At 31.3% G+C, this 19,840-nt stretch overlaps 1 protein-coding gene across 1 annotated transcript in view; it reads right to left on the reverse strand.

Moving 5' to 3' along the window:
* Bmp2k (BMP2 inducible kinase) overlaps nt 1-19,840 on the reverse strand; it is a 133,776-nt gene that overhangs the window by 65,653 nt on the left and 48,283 nt on the right. The window contains exons 4-7 of the mRNA XM_026403142.2: nt 17,230-17,372; nt 14,768-14,889; nt 12,289-12,370; nt 6,260-6,392 (exon numbers count right to left, since the gene is read on the reverse strand). Coding sequence (XP_026258927.1) covers nt 6,260-6,392; nt 12,289-12,370; nt 14,768-14,889; nt 17,230-17,372 — 480 coding nt within the window. The remainder of the gene's footprint in view (nt 1-6,259; nt 6,393-12,288; nt 12,371-14,767; nt 14,890-17,229; nt 17,373-19,840) is intronic.

The following is a 19,840-nucleotide window of genomic DNA, read 5'->3' on the forward strand; positions in this document are numbered from 1 at the left end:
TACTTTTACAAAACCTGCATTTTGACTGCAACTGGTGACATGAGTTGGTATGGAATTTACCACAGTGACACCAAGTCAAATCTTTCAGATTTTGGATTTTCAAAAAAGGGATATTCAACCTGTACTAAAGTTGACAGTTTTAGCTGATGAAATCCTGTGCCTATCTCTGATTTGATTCTAAATTCAAAATTATGAGCTTCGTATATGGCACACAATTTTAATTTCAGTGACTTGGGAGGCTGAGGCAAAAGGATCACAAGTTCAAAGCCAGCCTCAGCAACTTAGCAAGGCCCTAAGCAACTTAGTGAGACCCTGTTTCAAAATTTAAAAAAATAAATAGGGCTGGGATTTGGCTCAGTAGTTAAGAACCCTTGGGGGTTCACTTCCCAGTACCAAAAATAAAAGTATGAAAACACTAATAATCATTCCTGCAACACCCAGGTAAAATAGCTACATTTTTATCTCTAAATATTTTTAAGTTGAGTAGTGCTAGCCATTTAAAAAAAAATAAGCCATCACTTAGTATTTAAATATAATTTCTTGAACTCTTTCAAGAGAAAAATAAAATGTACCACTAGATCACCGAATGATATAATCTAAAAATGCAGAGATATAAGCTCTAATCCAGCTAAACAATGGGGCATATCTATCAAGAGTGAGAGCTTCAATTTTCAAATACTTTGTCCAAAACTGTTTTCTCTCATAATAATTAAACCTCAAGTCTAGTGTTTTTTGAACTCCTATTTGATGGCAATTAAACCATATCATTTACAAGAAATATATTTACAAAGAAGGAATGCATTAACGAACATATATGCTCAGTTTATCTAAAAGCAAAACTGGATTACATTTAAAAATAAAACAAAAATAGCAGAGAATGTAGAAAATACCTTGTTTACTCAACTTAAAATGATCATGTAAATCATTACAAGACCAATTACCACTGACTCTATTACAAATATAAAATCAACTTTTTTAAAACTTGGCTACATAGATATGAAATAGTTCTCTGTTCATCTTAATATTGTGATTCTTTCTATTGACATAAACACTACTAATACAACACAAAACAGTCTTAGCATTGACCATAATATGATTAAACCACCACAATATTTCCCACTGATATTATCATACATATCCTATTAAAAAACACTTATTTGCAGCAAATGAATTATGTTTATACTAATATTGCATAGAAAAGTACAACATCCCTGTGCATTCCAACAAAAACAGCAGCTAAAGGAACTGCTGCTGCTGTAGCAGCAGCCAAGCTATGTTTTAATCAAGGATCCAAGCCAAAGATGAAGTAGTTACAATTCAAGTTACATGAAGCAATGGATCCATGCCTAGTTCTGATCAAAGATAAACTAGCATCTCTAGTCCAACAGCTCAACAAATTTAAAGGAAAAATACTTTGGTTATAAGTCTCAAAAGCACTTTCCTGCTTAAAAGTTTCTGAATTTTTTCCTTCCATAAGGGCACTTTTCCCTAACCCACAGTTTCTTATTATACTGACTATAATTTACCTGAAAAGAAAAACACACAGTCTATTCTTTTTAAATTTTTCTGAAAAGCATATACTCTGCAACCATAAAAATACAACTATTTTGCAACTATAAATATTTTCAGCATTAACTTACTATATTTATCTGTTAACCTATGGAGATTATTATAGAAACTTATATGTTATCTACATAACTTATTTTATATACTACTGAAATGAGACTATGTTTAACAGCTGATAATAAATACATCTGATCATAAACAAGACACTAAGTGGTGCTACAAATAATTCCAAGACAGTATATTTGGGATAGTAGTGGTAGCTGTCCCTTAGATGTTATTGATCAAAACCCTTCCTCTACAACTCCCCAAGTAGTAATCCTAGTGCCAATGATTGAAAACCTCCATGAAAACCTTATCTTTATGTTTCAAGTACATTAAAATGTCTTTTTGTTTTTAAATAATATAGGAAAATGGATGAGGGTGTATATAAAACAAGACTGGCCATGATTTGATAAATCACTGAAGCTGAATGACAGGTAAAATAAAGACTTATTGCACTGTCCTATCAATACTTGTTTATATATTTTAAATTCCCATAATAAATTTAAGCATGTGAAAACTAGCAAAATCCTGGTATCCCACAAAATAGGTACTAAAATAAATACAACCCCAATAGATGTACTGCTAAAAGCTAAAATAAAAAATCATAAAGCAAATGGGGGAAATAAATTGACCAAATTATGTTATGTGCATGTACAAATATGTAACAACAAATCCCACAATATTTATAATTATAATGGCCAATAGAAAAGAGAAAAAGGAAACTATAAAGCAGTAAGTGAACAGAACCAAAAGCAAGACAAACAAAGTTTCTCCCTGATGTTCATTATAAATCACTACATCATTGCATAAAATGAAGAGGTGAGAAAAATAATTTTAATAGTTATATTTTAACAGTATATTCTGGAATGCATGACAATTTATACTAAACCTTTGATAGATTCACCATTAACCCACAATATTCACTGATGATGGTTTTATTAAAGGCTATATTTTTACTAATTACTTACACATACTAAGAAGCACTTTTCATAATTCACTTAATTTTCACAATAATTCTAAGACATACATATTTTTAATACACTCGTTTTAGAAAAAGGAGACTGAGATAAATGGAGATGTCCAATATTCCATACCAAACAAGTGACAGAGGAGATGCAAATTGAGGCTATTTGGTTCTACAAGCCTTCCTCTTAATCTTCACAATGTATTCTTTAACCATCTTACAACAGAGGAGCTAAAAGAAATATAAGGTTGGCCTTCTGTTTACCCTTCAAAACTAGTCAGTAATCCTCTGAGTTGTGCTTTTCATTCTCCTCTAAATGTTCTCTAAGATCTTTTCAATTCTTAGATCCAGAAATGGAAAGTACTTCTCACCCCTCATGGCAATCCCATTATTTATCTATTGGGAAAGTCAACATAACCTAAGGAAAAAAACACTATAAATAATTGATTGACTCTGCTACTTTTAAGAAAAAAAAAGTCTGCTAGGAAATTAAGTTAAATTAAGCTTTATGGACAACAGGTAACAAGAATAACGCCTTTAGCCAGATTACTGCCTAGATTATATCAAAAGTATATTCAAAAGCCTACATGGGTGGAGTTGTGGCTCTGCAATAGAGTGTTTTCCTCACATGTGTGAGGCACTGGGTTCAATTCTCAATACTGCATTTAAATAAATGAATAAAATAAAGATCCAGCAACAACTAAAAAAATATATCTTAAAAAAAAAAAGAAGAAGAAGCCTATGTAACCACAAACCATAAGTTTTAACCAAGATTTGTCATGGCTATTTCATTCTGAAAAATGTTGAGTCATATAAAATGGATGTAAACATCATTAGATCTATCACTAATACTAAAAGGTTATATGTCTTCTTATGCTTTCTCTTAATATGTGAGAACAATTATATTACATGACTAGACATTAGACAATTAACAGTTTTACTTGCAGAAACTATGGGCACAGCTATGCAATATTCTTGGTTTTCTGAATACATAGCTAATGGCATATTATAAACACAAAGATTACTAAATAGGATGGTGGGAGATAGGCAAAGCTACATGAGAAACAAGTAAAAAAACAGAATTGCAAAGAGCTCAAGTATTTTCTTAAAAAGACTATACTGTAGATAACTATATAGAGGTTTTAAAAATCTCTACAAAGCTTTTATTACTCAAGAAAATATTTTAAAAATAAAATCCATAAAATCCCATTAACAGGAGGTAATATATTGGGATATTATTATTCCAGATTGACTTGGATGCTTTTATTTTATTCAACCCTTTTCACTTTGGGCACAAATTTGTACTAGAAATGATAAAATTAAAATCTGCATACTTACTGATAATGAAGTATCTGATACAAAGTATCAATTCACTAAATTCCAATTACAGCCTAAAATTATCAATAATATTTATCTTGTTCACCTTCCCATTACATAAGCACATACCCACACACATATATATGGGGAGGGGGCAAATATGCTATAATAAGATTTTAGTAATAAATTATGTATCAGTGTATAAACTGCCAGTCTCGTACAATTTTATTCTATGGGAACATTCAGAGATTCCCACTAAACATCTTAAATTCAACTATTACTAAAACATAATGGCTAAAACTATTTACAAAAAAGTAAATAGTCAGGGCACGCAATAATTAAATTTCTCAAATGCTTTTGATGCTTTAAACTTTGGACAAAAAGTAAAAAAGTAACTAGATGAGATAGGGAAGGTTAAGGATCTAATGTTTATTTAAATGTATTCTAAAGGTATGTTTTACTCTAAAGGAATGTTTTATAAAAGACATTCACGTTTTGCAAAATGGCATGCCAAAAACAGGACTCATGGGAAAAACAATTGGGGTGGGCTATTTAAAAACTATTTAACTCTGACACTAAAGGGCTGACAAAAACTATTAAATGGTACCCATGAAGGTAATTTATAATGCACAGACAAGTACTCAACTTGGTTGGAGGCTGCCTCAAGCACATAAAGCACAACAAAACAATGCTGACAGGTGCTCAACCAGTGAACATGAAAGCAAAGCCTTGAGGCTATTAAGTAGGTGGTCATTCAGATGTAGAGAGTCACATAAAACAAAGATAGAATTCTCTGGGGGAAAAAATGCAAGTATAAGCACTCATATTTAATGTTCTCCAAACAGAGCAAAAATATTCATGCCAGCAATGCAGCCACCAAGCTTTAGCTATTTCCTTTCCTCTGAAAGTTAAACTTCCTTTCTCACTCCATTATTCGGGTTCCCTTTGCCTAGAAAAAACATTTCATGTGACACAAAGTAATTTTTGAATTAAACTGACATAATTCTCCAATTTCCAACACATATAAAAATGATCACATTACAGAAATGAACGACTGTTTTAAATACATTTGCAAAGTTAGACTAGAGTTTTTCTTATGTTCCTTTTTCTTCTAAATTTTTTTTTTTTTTTAACTCCCTGGTACTGAGGACTGAACCCAGGGTACTTTGTCACTGAACTATATACCCCCTCTCTTTTATTTTTTGTTTTAACACAGGGTCTTACTAAATTGTTTAAGACTGTGCTTTAACACCCAATCCTCCTGTCTTGGTTTCCCAAGTACTTGGGATCACAGGTATGCTACCACATCAGGCTACTCTTTTCTTCTTGAATTATAATAACATCTGTCAATCATTTATCATTAGTAACAAATATTATTTGCAGTTTATCATTTAACTCTATGCTGGTGTTCATGAGTCTGATAATGTGGATTAGTGTTTTATAGTTCCTAAGGGATTGATTACCTGGTATACTAGTTGCAAATTCTAATCTTATAAATAAATTTCCCACCTATTTTTATAAGAATATTTGTTTTATTTTTTTATACATAAGTCTTTGGCATAAAATTTTAGCTTTAAAAATTAGGTATAGATACAGCTTTATTTTTTATCCAAAAATGGCTAACAAATTTTTCTATTCCCACATATTTTTTTTCACTGAATTGAACTCTACCTGTATCACGCAAACATCAAATATGTTTAAATTGACCTTTTTTTTTTTTCTGCCACTGAGCTAGAAGCTACAACAGGGGTATTTAAAATGCAGAAATGCTAAAACACTTTAAATCAGTGAGAACAGGTGCTGCTTAAATTTTGCTGGTTCCTAATATATTTTAATATTTGATTGATGGTTTTCCCCCCCTTACAGTATCTTTTCCCAAATTTTTACCATGTACATATATTAAATGTTAAAAAATAATATCTATCTAAAGGGAAGGAAAAAAATCTTAAAAGCAGCTAGAAAAAAACTGAAGTATTCTTTTGGAATGGAAGGCCTGCACCTTTCTGATATTCCTTGGTTGCTTTGTATTTACCTATACATTAATAAAGTATAGGTATTTATAAAGTATAGAAACTAAACAAATGTAAGTGCTCCCCAAAATTCCAATTGCCTTAATCATATAATTTCTGCTGTATGCTACTAAAACCTTACCTATGGGCTTAAAAATATATCCTCATATTAATCAATAGTTATTCTGCTTTCATTCCTATAAAAGTCATATTAACATATTTTAGGTACTTTTTCTTTACTACAGTTTCACAAAATTAAAACACATGAAATTAATAGGCAAGGTTTAAGCAAAAGTATGTAAATAACAGGATACTAAAAAAAAAAATAAAAATTTTTTCACATATTTTTCCAAGTACTTACTTATTAAGCAATGTATGTTGTGGGAGTAGCGAGAATTATCTGGGATGGTAAAGCTGCCATCACAGATAGCAACCTGACTATCACCAAAAGGAAGAGTGAAGAAACAAAGTTTATATAGTAAACATCCCAGGGCCTGCAAAAAAAAGAAGCATGAACATTATCACAGCTCAATTATCAACCACAAAATATTAAAACTGCTCAAAACCAAATATTGAATGTTATTTTAAAAATAAGAACTCTAATGCTTCCATATTGAATCAATCTTTCCACAAATTATTGCTTAAACAAGTTAATGCATTCGACTTTTTAAAAGACATTTAACTTAATCATCTCCATGCTTTTCTTTTACACCTGTGACAAATTGGTTAAACTGCTCTAGATCATGAATGATATAACTAAAATTTGACGTGGCCAATTCCTTTTTTGGAAAAAAACATACACTTTTAATATTAAATCTACTGTTTCTTCCACAAGGAAATATATATATAACTACAGCTATAACCAAGAAAGTAAGCACAAAGCTCTAACAGAAACCTTTTTTTAAAATTCACTATAAAACAGAATTTTAAGTCTTAGGATTCCAAATACATGTTAGCCACTGCAAACTTAACAGTCATCAATTAATTTTATTATTTACTAGGTACCTATGTCATTATTTCATACTATAGAAATTAGATCTATATTTCTGAGTAGTTTATTGAATCTTATACCAATTATATTTGCAATATTAAAAACAAATGATTATGTCTGCATAGCTGGCAAGAGTTCACAAATATCACCAGACCAACGAATCTATTTACTGACAATAAAGGCAAAATTAAAACACAAATTGTGAATAGAACAGCAGCTCCTCTCAAACCTGAGAAATATTTTAAAAAGAAAAAAGATTAATGGTTCCAAAAATCATAACCATCATAAAAAGTGTCACCTCCAAGCCTTAAGAATGAAAGGGGCATTTCCAATTCTAAGCTAATTGTATAAATCTGGCCTTATATCTATAAAGTAGCAAATAAGATTCCCTTTGTTGGATTCCCCCCCCCCACATATTTACCTAAAAAAGCACAAACTAAGCAACAAGTATACAAATTATTATAACTGCTATGAAGATGGCATTATATAGAAACACCTTTTGAGTTTAACAATATTAATTTATAAAACATTTTCACTATACCAACAGTATTCTAATGAAAAAAAGGTTAAAAGCTCTAGAAATTTCAATATATTGGTTCAACATATTTTAGGCCACAAAGCAATTCTTACCAAATACAAAAAAAATTAATATAATTCCTTGCATCTTAACAGATCACAATGGAATAAATTAGAAATCAACACAACAAAACTAAAAATTAAAAAACTCCTTAGACTCAAATAAGAATAGTGATAAAACATATGACACAATGAAGGCAATTCCAAGAGGAAAGTTTATAGCTATGAGTACCTACTTAAGAAAATGTGAACCTACTGATATCCTACTGATATATCTCAAAGTCCCTTAAAAGAGAAGAACCAATTCCAAAACTAGTAAAAGGAAATAATTAAATCAAAGGCAAATCAATTAACCTGAGAATAAAAAAAAAACAAGACAAAGCATCAATGAAACAAAGAATTGGTTCTTTGAAAATAAGATTGATAAGCCCTTAGCCAAACTAACCAAAACATAAGAGAAAAAAACCCAAATTAATAAAATTAGAAATAAAAAAGGAAAACACCACAACCTCACAGAAATCCAGAAGATCATTGAAAACCTAGAAGAAATGGATATTTTTCTAGATGAATACAATCTGCCAAAACTAAATCAAGAGGACATAGAAAACCTAAACAGACCAATAACTCATAATGAGATAGAGCAGTAATAAAAACCCTTCCAACAAATCAAAGTCCAGGACCAGACAGATTTTCAGCAGAATTCTACAAAACCTTTAAAGAAGAACTAATGTGAATACTCCTCAAATTATTCCATGAAATAGAAAGGGATGGAACACTTCCACATTCATTCTATGAAGCCAGTATCTTACTCATATCAAAACCAGATAAGGACATATCAAGGACAGAAAACTACAGAACAACATCCCTGATGAACTTAGACGCAAAAATACTTAATATTAGTAAATCATGTTCAACAACATATTAAGATTATACACCATGATCAAGTTGGTTTTATTCCAAAGATGTAAGGATGGTTTAATCTACGCTAATCAATAAATATAATAAGTTTAATGCAAAGGCCTTTAATAAAATTTAGCACCCATTCATGATAAACATACTGAAGAAACTAGGGATTGAAGAAATATACCTCAACATCATAAAGCCTATATAAATGCCCATCATAAATGCCCAAAGTCAACCTCACAGTAAATGGGAAAAAACTGAAAGTATTTACTTTAAAATCTGTGACAATACAAAGATGTCCACTCTCATCACTTCTATTTAATATACTGCTAAAAATTCTAGCCAGAACAATTAGGTAAGAGAAGGAAAAAAGAGACCCCTAAAGATCAGGAAATAATATCAAGAGTTAATAAGTGGATGACATCAAGTTAAACACCTTCTGCACAGCAAAGAAAACAATTAGGAATGTGAAGAGAGAACCTATAGAATGGGAGAAAATCTTTGCTAACTATTCTTCTGACAGAGTACTAATATCTAGAATATATAAAAAACTCAAAAAAGTTTAACACTAAAAACTATCAAATAATCCAATTAAGACAAATGAATTTCTTTTTCTTCCCAAAAGAATAAATACTAATGGCAATTACATGAAAAAATGTTCAATATCAGTAGCAATTAAGAAAAACCAAATCAAAACTATACTGAGATTTATCTCATACCAGTCAGAATGGCAGTTATCAAGAATTATATAAAATGGAGCTGGGGTTATAGCTCAGAGGTAGAGCGCTTGCCTCATACTTGTAAGGTACTGGGTTCAATCCTCAGCACCACATTAAATAAATAAATAAATAGGTAAAATAAAGATATTGTGTTCATATTAAACAAGAATTATACAAATAATAATAAAGACTAGAAAGGATGTAGAGAAAAAATAAATACTTTTACACTATTGGTGGGATTGTACTAACAACCACTATGGAAATCAATTTGGCAGTTCCTCAAAAGACTAGGCATGGAACCACCATATGACCCAACTATACTACTTGTCGTCCTAAAGAATTAAAGTCATCATACCACAGTGATACATGCATATCCATGTTTACAGCAACAGTGTTAATTCACAATAGCCAAACTATGGAACCAGTCTAGGTGTCCATTAATGGAAGAATGAATAAAGAATATGTGGTATACATATACAATGGAGTTTTGTTTAGTCACAATAAAAAATAAAATTATGTCATTTCATTTGCAGGAAAATAAATGGAACTAGAGACCATTATGTTAAGTGAAATAAGTCAAACTCAAAACATGAAGGTTCATGTGTCTTCTCTCATATGTGGAAGCTAAAGAGGAAAAAGGAAAAGAAAGGTAGAGATGGATCTCATGAAAATCAAAGGGAAATCAGTAAAGAAAAGGGACTAAAGGATGACAGGTGGGAAGGGAGGGGAAAGTGTTGATGAGTGATATTAGCCAAATTTCATTGTTATACTGTGTGCATGTATGAATATGTAACAACAAATCCCATCATTATGTACAACTATAATGCACCAATAAAAAATGTGGAAAAAAAGAAATTTCAACATATTGGTTCAAAACATTACTGAGTTATTGTATGACTCACAAAAGTGTAAAGATTTCTAAATAGAAATAATTAGTTCAATATTCTTAAAGAAGATTTATTTTGGTTTTTTATTTATCCATAAGGTAGACAGTTTAAAAAGTACATAGAAAACCAAAAATAAGACTTCCTTAATAGCACTAAAAAAGAAAATAGTATTAAGGGGTAGAATCTGCATTAAATTATATCTTCTTTCCACTGTCCAGATGATGGTCAAGGCAAAGGATATCTATACTTCAGAGTTTTATCATGTCAATAAAATCTTTAGCAATTCTCATGTATATTAGAACACACATTGCTGAGAATACCAGATACCTTGGCAATGCTAGTATAATTTACAAATGTGAACCTGAACACTTGCTTTGTAAAGCATGAACACAATGAGGTATTCTAACTGTTTGACACCAAAGATATTTCCATTTCTTTCCATTTAATACAATGAGAATTATAAAAGAAAAGGGAGGGAACAAGAAACCTAATTTTGAAGGCAGACCACCATCTTCAGTTTCTACATTAATAGGTACATGAAGGATCTCTAACTGAATTTTCTAACACTTAATAAAATCAGCATTCAAGATTTCAAAATAAAAATAACCTACAATGAAAACTTCCAAGGAAATTTTTTGCAAAATACGACATGCTAAGTTAATACTTTAACCTGACATTATAATTATCTGAGTCAGCACTATCCTGAAGTAGTATAAGAAATATAATTCTTAACCAATATAAATTGAATATTTTTTCACACCTAAATACTATTTCACACCTAATTAAATATTTTTACACCTAAAATGTAGCATATTTCAGTTCAACCTGAGCTAAGTAAGGTAACCATAAAAAGTCATCTCATCATGGAAATTAAAATTCTAAATTTTTCAATCATATGACCATAGATACTATTTTCTTATTATTTTTCATGTTTGTTTTTATTTGTATATGTATTAAGTCTTAACAAAAGTGTATTAAAAATGTGTATTAAAAATGTGCATTAAGTCTTAACAAAAAAATAAGTAACCACAAAACAAGGATTCCTCCTTCGTGTCAAAATACTGGATAATAATTGTGTGCTAGGAGAACAATATTTTTGTTTTAATAACCAAGAATGGTTTCAATATAGGAGTTATGATGCCTATTGTTTAACTGCTGTCAAAATACTTTTTTCAGATAACGTGAAATTGAACAGTCACAAAAGTATGCCAAAAAAATGAGTATACCAATCACCTCTTATAATATTTTCATTATATAAATTAAGATTCAATTTAATTTACTTTCTACCTTATACATAAACCTCAGTTTTAATATAAGCCATCCAATGAGTCAAATGTTAATCCTAGGGAAAGCAAATCAAATTTGAATTATATATGCCAGTATACCGTTACATTAACTAAAAAGAACTTACTTGCAATTTTACTTGAATTTTAAGATATATATATCTTAAAATTCAACAATCACAAGAGTTAACTGTTGAGTGATAATGTATATGTTACATAAACAAATTAAAAGATATCAATGATTTTTTATTACCTTCTAATAATACCTAACCCTTAAGATTTTGCTTGGTACTCGAATCCCAATAGGGAGAGAACAGGGAAGAAAAATTCAGAAGATAACAATTTGATTTCGCACATTACAATTGACTACTTTATGAACATGTTTTAAAAACAAATTAAATCTGACCTTTTTCATAACTCCTAGAACTACTTCAAAGAATTATATTCCTCTATTCCCAATAGGCTCCTTAGAAGTAAATATGACTAAATAATCATTAAGTTTAAGTGAATGAACATTTAAAATAGCGTTTAAATTCTAAAGAGATGTTGCAATTCTATAGTTCAACTATGAAAAACAAAATCTTTCTCAATAATGAATGTAATCTAGACACCAATGCCAATAATAATTTCAATACAGTAAAAGGGGATGTTTAGAATTGGAGAAAAAAAGTTTCTCATATCAGCTTCCATTAAAAGGATCCTAAAGTAACCTGAAAAATTATTTTGTCATTACTTAAGAGTTATTTTCAGCTTTTCTGTAATGTGACCAACTAAAATTTCCACTCAATCAAAAAAAAAATAAACAGATACGTTATATGTAAGTTCTTTGTTTTTTTATATATAAGTTTTCCATCTGAGGATTCAGAAGATCAAAGAGTTCTAGTATTTTTCTTCTCCTGAGTAAGAAACTCTCTTATATACAAGCTTTGTCTGCTCTTAGGTAATGCCTTTTTGGAGGCAACAGGAAAATAGTCAATTAAAATCAAATTTTATATATGGTTAGACCAAATTTCAGACTGTCTTCACCTTACCCAGATATCAGCCTTGGTAGTGATGGGTTTCCCTCCATAAAGGTTGATCATTTCAGGGGCTCTGTATGACAGAGTCGTATACCTGGCAGTAAACAAATAAAATGAAATGGAGATATTAAAAATAATAATGATACATTGTTTCTCTATAAGATACTACAAAAAACCTTTACTCTCAGTAACATTATATAGAAATGATACTATTTATTAAAGTTTATTAAAAACCCATTAAAGGGTCTGGGGATGTGGCTCAAGCGGTAGCGCGCTCGCCTGGCATGCATGCGGCCTGGGTTCGATCCTCAGCACCACATACAAAACAAAGATGTTGTGTCCACCGAGAACTAAAAAATAAATATTAAAAATTTCTCTCTCTCTCTCTCTAAAAAAAAAAAAAAAAAAAAACCATTAAAGATTAAACAATAAAGCATCTAAAGACTTTTCATTCAACAAGTACAAATCTCCAAAAAGCCTAATTTATTTTATTATAAAAACCTTAATGATGGTGGACTAGAAATAATTTCTCTTGAATTTATGTGAAATAATACAATTTGACTATAGTAGTATCCATATCTGGTATATTAAAAGTAAAACTTCTATCCTCTTAAAAACTTACTTTATATATTTAAGGAGTTGTTTATATGAATGCTAATATAATTCCTTACATATGTAGTAAATGTTCAAGTGTTTTATAAAAATTGTTTTAAAAGTAATCTAGTTGTCATAATTCTAAATACACACATTATGTATACTTCTAATACCAACTGCCACATGTTTACAAATATAAAAACCCCAAATCCACTGTGAACAGATTACTTTAATGAAATATCATTCGAGCCTAGGATTAACCTTAAGGAAATAATGAAAGGCGGACCCTGTAATCCCAGGGGCTAAGGAGGCTGAAGCAGGAGGATCTAGAGTTCAAAGCTAGCCTCAGCAAAAGCGAGGCGCTAAGCAACTCAGTGAGCTGTCTCTAAATAAAATACAAAATAGGGCTGGGGGATACGGCTCAGTGGTTCAGTGCCCTTAATGCCCGTGAGTTCAATCCCCAGTACTATATATATGTGTGTGTGTATATGTGTGTGTGTGTATATATATATATATATATATATATTTCAAATCTCATGGCAGAATTATCAGAATATGGACTTCCTATATCATAACAAGATTCACTTTGAGCATTTATATATTTTATTTTAGAAGTATCTTAAAACTCTACCATATTAGTTTTTCCATATTACCCTGATTGGTCAGACAGTCTGAATGATAGTACCACAGAGGAATGACCTATGAAACCAGAATATGAACTGCATAACAGCAGATTTGTTGTTCATTACTACACCCTAGCACCAAGAACAGTGTTGGCCCTGAATAAATGAATAGTTAAATTGAAGACCTAATATATCCTCAACTAAGCCCAAAACATGAGAACATCAAATGAGCTTTCCATTCATCACAAAATTTGAATCAGTCAACAAAATTCAGGTAAACCTAAACTATACCTCAAAATGTAAAAGCAAGAAATAAAATATCCAACAGGCAGTAAACTACACTGAGATTTCATCTCACTCCAGTCAGAATGGTAATTATCAAGAATATAAACAATAATGAGTATTGGCGAGGATGTAGGAAAAAAAGGTACACTCATACATTGCAGGGGGCACTACAAACTGGTGCAACCACTCTGGAAAGCAATATGGAATTCCTTAGAAAATGTGGAATGGAACCACCATTTGACCCAGCTATCCCACCACTCCTCAGTCTATCCCCAAAGGGCTTAAAATCAGTATACTATAGTGATGCAGCCATATCAATGTTCACAGCAGCTCAATTCACAATACTAACCTGTGGGACCAACCTAGGTACCCTTCAACAGACGAATGGATAAAGCAACTGTGGTACGTATACACAATGGAATATTACTCAGCATTAAAAGAAAATAAAATTATGGCATTTGCAGGTAAATAAATGGAATTCGAGAATATCATGCTAAGAAAAGTAAGCCAATCCCAAAAAACCAAAGGCCAAATGTTCTCTCTGATAAGTAGACATGCTGACCCATAAGCAGGAAGGGGTAGGGGGCGGGCAGCTTGGGGGAAAATGGAGGAACTTTGATTGGGCAAAGAGGAGGTAGGGAAGGGGAAGGGGCATGGGAAGGAAAGGTGGTAGAATGAGATAAACATCATTACCCTAAGAATACGTATGACTGCACACATGTGGTGTGACTCTACATAGTGTACAACTAGAGAAATGAAGAGTTGTGCTCCATTTGTGTATAATGAATTGAAATGCATTCCGCTGCATATATAACTAATTAAAGAAGAAATAATAATTTTAATATACCAATAATTATTTTTTAATTAAAAAAATATTTTTGAAGAAATCTATAAATGAAAGATCTACAGTTTGCATTAACATAACTGGTCACAGACTCAAGTTAACCAAAATTGACATGAGACAAAATATAATGAGGATAAATACTTACTTTTTAATTTCTTCTTCTACTATATTAACTCCATCCTTTTGAGGATTAAGAAATTTATTAGTGGCACTGCCAAAGTCACAAAGTACGTAATTTCCACCATCATTTAACAAAATATTTTCTACCTTAATAAAAGAAAATCAATAATTAGTATTTTCAAAGTCAAAATTATCTTTTTTCAATCCTTTCATAATGGAGGGTCTGTATCATTCATTTACACACACACCCACACACATGCACACACACGTATATATAGAGACATGAGACATAAGATACTTCAAATTATCTGGACAAATGAACTAGAACAAAAATATACTATTTCTATTACTTCTTTTATTAAGAACAATTAATTACTTTCTTCACCCCAGGATAGTTTGTGTAGGGGTCAAGAAACCCTTAGTCTGCCTTTAACTGTACCTCAATTTTTCTTCTGTTCTTTTAAAAATTCAGCCTATCTGTAGACAAGCAGATGAAAAACACTTAAGTTCTACCTCTAATTAACTCCTACAGGTTGAGTATCCCTTATCTAAAATGACTAAGAGTGGAAGAGTCTCAGATTTTGTATTGTGGAGGTGGGGATATTTGCATATGTATAATAAGATACCTTAGGGATGGGACTCAGATCTAAGAACAAAATTCATTTATGTTTCATCTTACACATATAGTCTGACTATAACTTTATACAATATTTTCAATGAGCCTGAATTTTGACTGCAGTATACCAAATGTGGTAAGGTATATGATTTTCCACTTGGGGCATCATGTTAACACTCCAAAAATTTCAGACTGTGAAGCATTTCAAGTTTTGGATTTTCTGAGCAGAAATGCTCAACTTGCAGTACTGTTTTTACTTAAAATATTACACTGAAAAACACAAACCTGACTTTGTACCTTAACTGGGAGATCAGAAGTGTATTAACTAAAATAATGTCTCCTGAATTTTAAATCAAGACTCAACTAAAACTATAAGTTTTGTACACAAAAAGATAATGAGTTATGACAGCACAAAAAAAACCCACACCAAATTAGTAGAGGATATATTAAATTTACATATTCAAAAGAACTGAGATGAGCTATACTAATTATCCAGATTAAGGGACAGAAGTCTGAAATAATACATTTCAATTCTGCTTTGAATTACCTTCTATTAGCATAAGTATTTTTGGATGATGCTTTCATGATTAACAACCTATATTCTAAGTTACATCTTCTATTCTCTTTTATCTTAAGAGCATTTTATAACCATCTTTTATAAAATTCTGTATAATCAGAATCAGGATTCATTCACTCATCAGTTGATAAGACTCTGCTATGTATCAGACACTGTTTTAAATGCACAGTTTCACCACTGAGAAGAAGAAAAAAAAAAAAAGCTCTAACTTCAAGGAGTTACATTCTAGCAGGAGAAGATAGACAATAAATAATAAGCATAACTCATAAGCAAATTACACAAAATCTTATAAAGTATAATTGCTAATAAAAGGCAGAACAGATAGTAAGAGCCTTAGACTTCAATTATAAACAAAGAGACTCAGCACATAACTCACTGAGCTGATGTGAGCATACTTGAATGAGGGGAAAGGGTAACCATAGGAATATATAAGCATGAAACACTTCAGGAAGTTTTTGTATTTTGCAGTGCTAGGGATAGAACCCAGGGCCTCTCACCTGCTAGGCAATCATTCTACAATTGAGCTACATATCTAACTCAGGAACCTGAGTGATATTCATAATCTTTGTGTCTGTCATCAAAGATGACACTTATGGTTCTAAATGACATGTCTAATGATCATCTATCTAAATGATATCTCCAGGAATGTTCATTTCCCTTGGAGAATTATTTTTTCAATTTAACAAGGGAGTACCAAATATAAGGGGTCAAGAGTCCAAGAGAAGGTAAAATAAAGTGACCTCAAGGACAATCACCACAAATCATAGTAAATCATAGAAAACAATAGTAAATTACAAATAAATGGGAAAAAAGATGCATTTATAGTCTACTCTTGAAAACACCCTGAGGCTTAATATAGAATATAGAAAATAAGAGGAATACTGAACTGAAAGAGAACAGTATGGAGGGATACTCAATGTATGTCAGTGACATTCATGTTTTTGTTCAAATGAAACCTTTTAAAGGAGGCTACTCTGAGAATAGGAGATGCAGAATAGGAGCATGTGTATCTCAATTTCAAATCTACTGCTGGGTCCTTGACTTGACCTCAGGAAATGTGTAAGGAGACAGAGAGACCAATCTCAGTACTAGTAATAAAACCTTGTTTAGGGCTGGGGATATAGCTCAGAAGTAGAGCACTTGCCTAGCACAGAGGAGGCAGGCCCTAGGTTCCATCCCCAGCACTGCAAAAGAAAAGGTGAGGGGGGCAGGGCTAGTTTAGTTGAGGACAGTCCAAGAACATTTTAACTCCAAAGTCTAGAACAGATTACTCTTGGTATTTTAAAATTCTTACCTTCAGATCCCGGTGAATTATTGGAGTCTTACACTGATGCAACCTTGCAACAGCTTCACAGGTATCACAGAATATCTGTAACACTTCTGGTTCTGTAAAACCTGTCTGCAGTTTCTTATTCATCTGATTCACTACCTGCCCGGCTAAGCAAAAAAGTCATTTTCATATTTTTAAATAAATGAAATCTACCACAAACAAAAAAATTAAATGCCTTTATGATCTCAGGTAATGAGAAATTGGCTTTTTCATAATTCTCATGTAAGAATGCTTGTTATATCATATTGTATTGATTTAATTACATTTTTTGTATTTCACAACTCAAAGATCAGAACATATTATGATAGATGATATCCAATAATAATATTGCCCATTTTTTTAATATCTTAACATTACTGAAATTGCAGTTTTCTTTATAATTGATGACATATTTGATGTGAAGCAGAAGTTATTCAATACTGTGCTACTTACTGCATAAACTGTGATAAATAAAAAATAAGGTTTATATTATCATCATGGAATTTACAATTCAAAGGTAGAAATAAATAATTATACAAATATATAATCATTTTTATATAATAAAAACAAGAAAATTTAAGATAAAAAAACTATTTTAATTGGTGAAGGAGGATGGGAAGAAGAGGGTATCAGGTTCCTCTAAGAAGTAATATTTATGTCAAGACCTAACAACTATTAGGAATTAATGAGGCAGAGATTAAGGAGAATGCTACACTAGTAATAGTAAATTGTATATAAAAGCACCTCAGATTTGGGAAAGAGCTCTGAAGACTATGAATAACTTTAAAAAAAAAAAGTCAAAGCTCATAGGGTCTAAGAAGCAGAGAGAGTGGGAAGAGGAGAGTGATAAGGCAGACAAGGAATAGACAGATTGTATATTTTATCTTAACAGTCCGAAACTTCCTGATCTGACTTTTTAAAAGATTTATTTGATTATGGGGTAGAGGAATCAAAAGAGAAGAAATTGAGAAATGAACTAAGACACTAAATCTGTAATGCAGGTTAAAAAAATAACATGTCTAAGGAAATGACTAAAATCAAACAGCTATACATATACCATTAAGCCTTGAGAAAATTATTATATAATATACTATGATAATTGATAGTTACCACCATTATATTTTAAGAATAGAAAAAATATGATTCATAAAGAAGTATTCTATAAAAATCAAATTTGGGAATTTAAAAGAGTATAAAGCTTATATTAACTTGAAACTTTTTTTTTTAATAAGGATGAATGCTGGATACTCTACAATCTGTAAAAAGCAACAAGTATATTTGTTGCTTTTGTTATTACTATCTAAACAGCAATCTCTTGCCTTTATCTTTTCTTTTGAAATTTTAAAGCAGAAAAAAAAATTTACTTATGAATCCCTGGAGTGGGGATATAGATTGGTGGTAGCATTCTTGCCTAGCATGCATAAAAGCTCTGGGTTAGATCCCCAGCCTGACAAAGCGGGTGGAGGGGGGAGGGGGGTGGAATCCCTGACTTTTCAGAAAACTCTGGGATAATTTGTTCAGGTTATCTCAGAAGATTGAGAGACACCTAAGTGGGCAGCAACTTCCTTTACTCCCTTGTTCAGCAGTTTCCTTGGCAGATGTCTATTGTTAAACTAGGGAAAGTCTGTTTTAACTAAAAATTAAACCAGAAGAAAAATGTGTTCTTGATATTCATACACAAACTTGAAATATCACTTCACAGCTAAAGAAATCATAACCTTGAACTCATTCCACCTCTTATAGTGTTATAATATTCAGGATAATTGTAAACAAATGTTAATTCCCTTTCTTCTCAACAGAGATCTTTCAAGTAGAAATCCTTAATCACAAAAACCAAGTCCCCAATAATAACTAAAACTGTATATGAGTTAAATTTCAAATGTAGAAATTTTTTTTACTCAAAATCAGAGGTTTGTGAAAATTAAGTAACAGATGAAAAACAGTAAAAAAAAAAAATATATCAGATTTGGAAATCAAGGATTACACATTGAAGGTCTAGGCATGTAGATCTCAAGTCTATCCAGATTTTCCAAATAGTACTATCTCCTAAACAAAAGATGTTACATTCTGCTGAACTTAATAAGAAAATCAAGATTTTTCTAACCTCTTAAAGTTGTCCAATAACCTTTATGTCTGAGTGCAATTATTATCACTTAATTTAAAAACCTCAAGTAAAACCTATTACTCCATTTAAATTTTAATGCCTTTTTTATAAAATTATTCATTTTTAACAGTAGTAAATTGCATTACTGTATTCAAATCTTCAACCTTCCCTTTTTCAATAATCTTTGCCCTGTAATTCGATGCTCCTCCCAGTAAAATAGGCAGAGAACATTTCTTGCTCTTTGATTAAGGCTCAGTCATGTGATTTACTTCTGCCAAGAGAAAAAAGTAAAAGTAGCAATATACCTAATCCCAAGCGTAGGCCTTAAGAGGACTCATGTGCTTCTGCATACACTCTTATGTTTCTACCATCTCTATGAGGAAATCAATAGCTTGCTAGTGCCAGAAAGAGGATGAGAGACATGTGAAGCAAAGCTACTTCAACTTATCCCAGATTGCCACCTGGCATGTGAGCAAGCCCAGCTGAAATCAG

This window comes from Urocitellus parryii, chromosome 10 (genome assembly GCF_045843805.1).
Source record: "Urocitellus parryii isolate mUroPar1 chromosome 10, mUroPar1.hap1, whole genome shotgun sequence".
In the NCBI taxonomy this organism is placed as follows: Eukaryota; Metazoa; Chordata; class Mammalia; order Rodentia; family Sciuridae; genus Urocitellus; species Urocitellus parryii.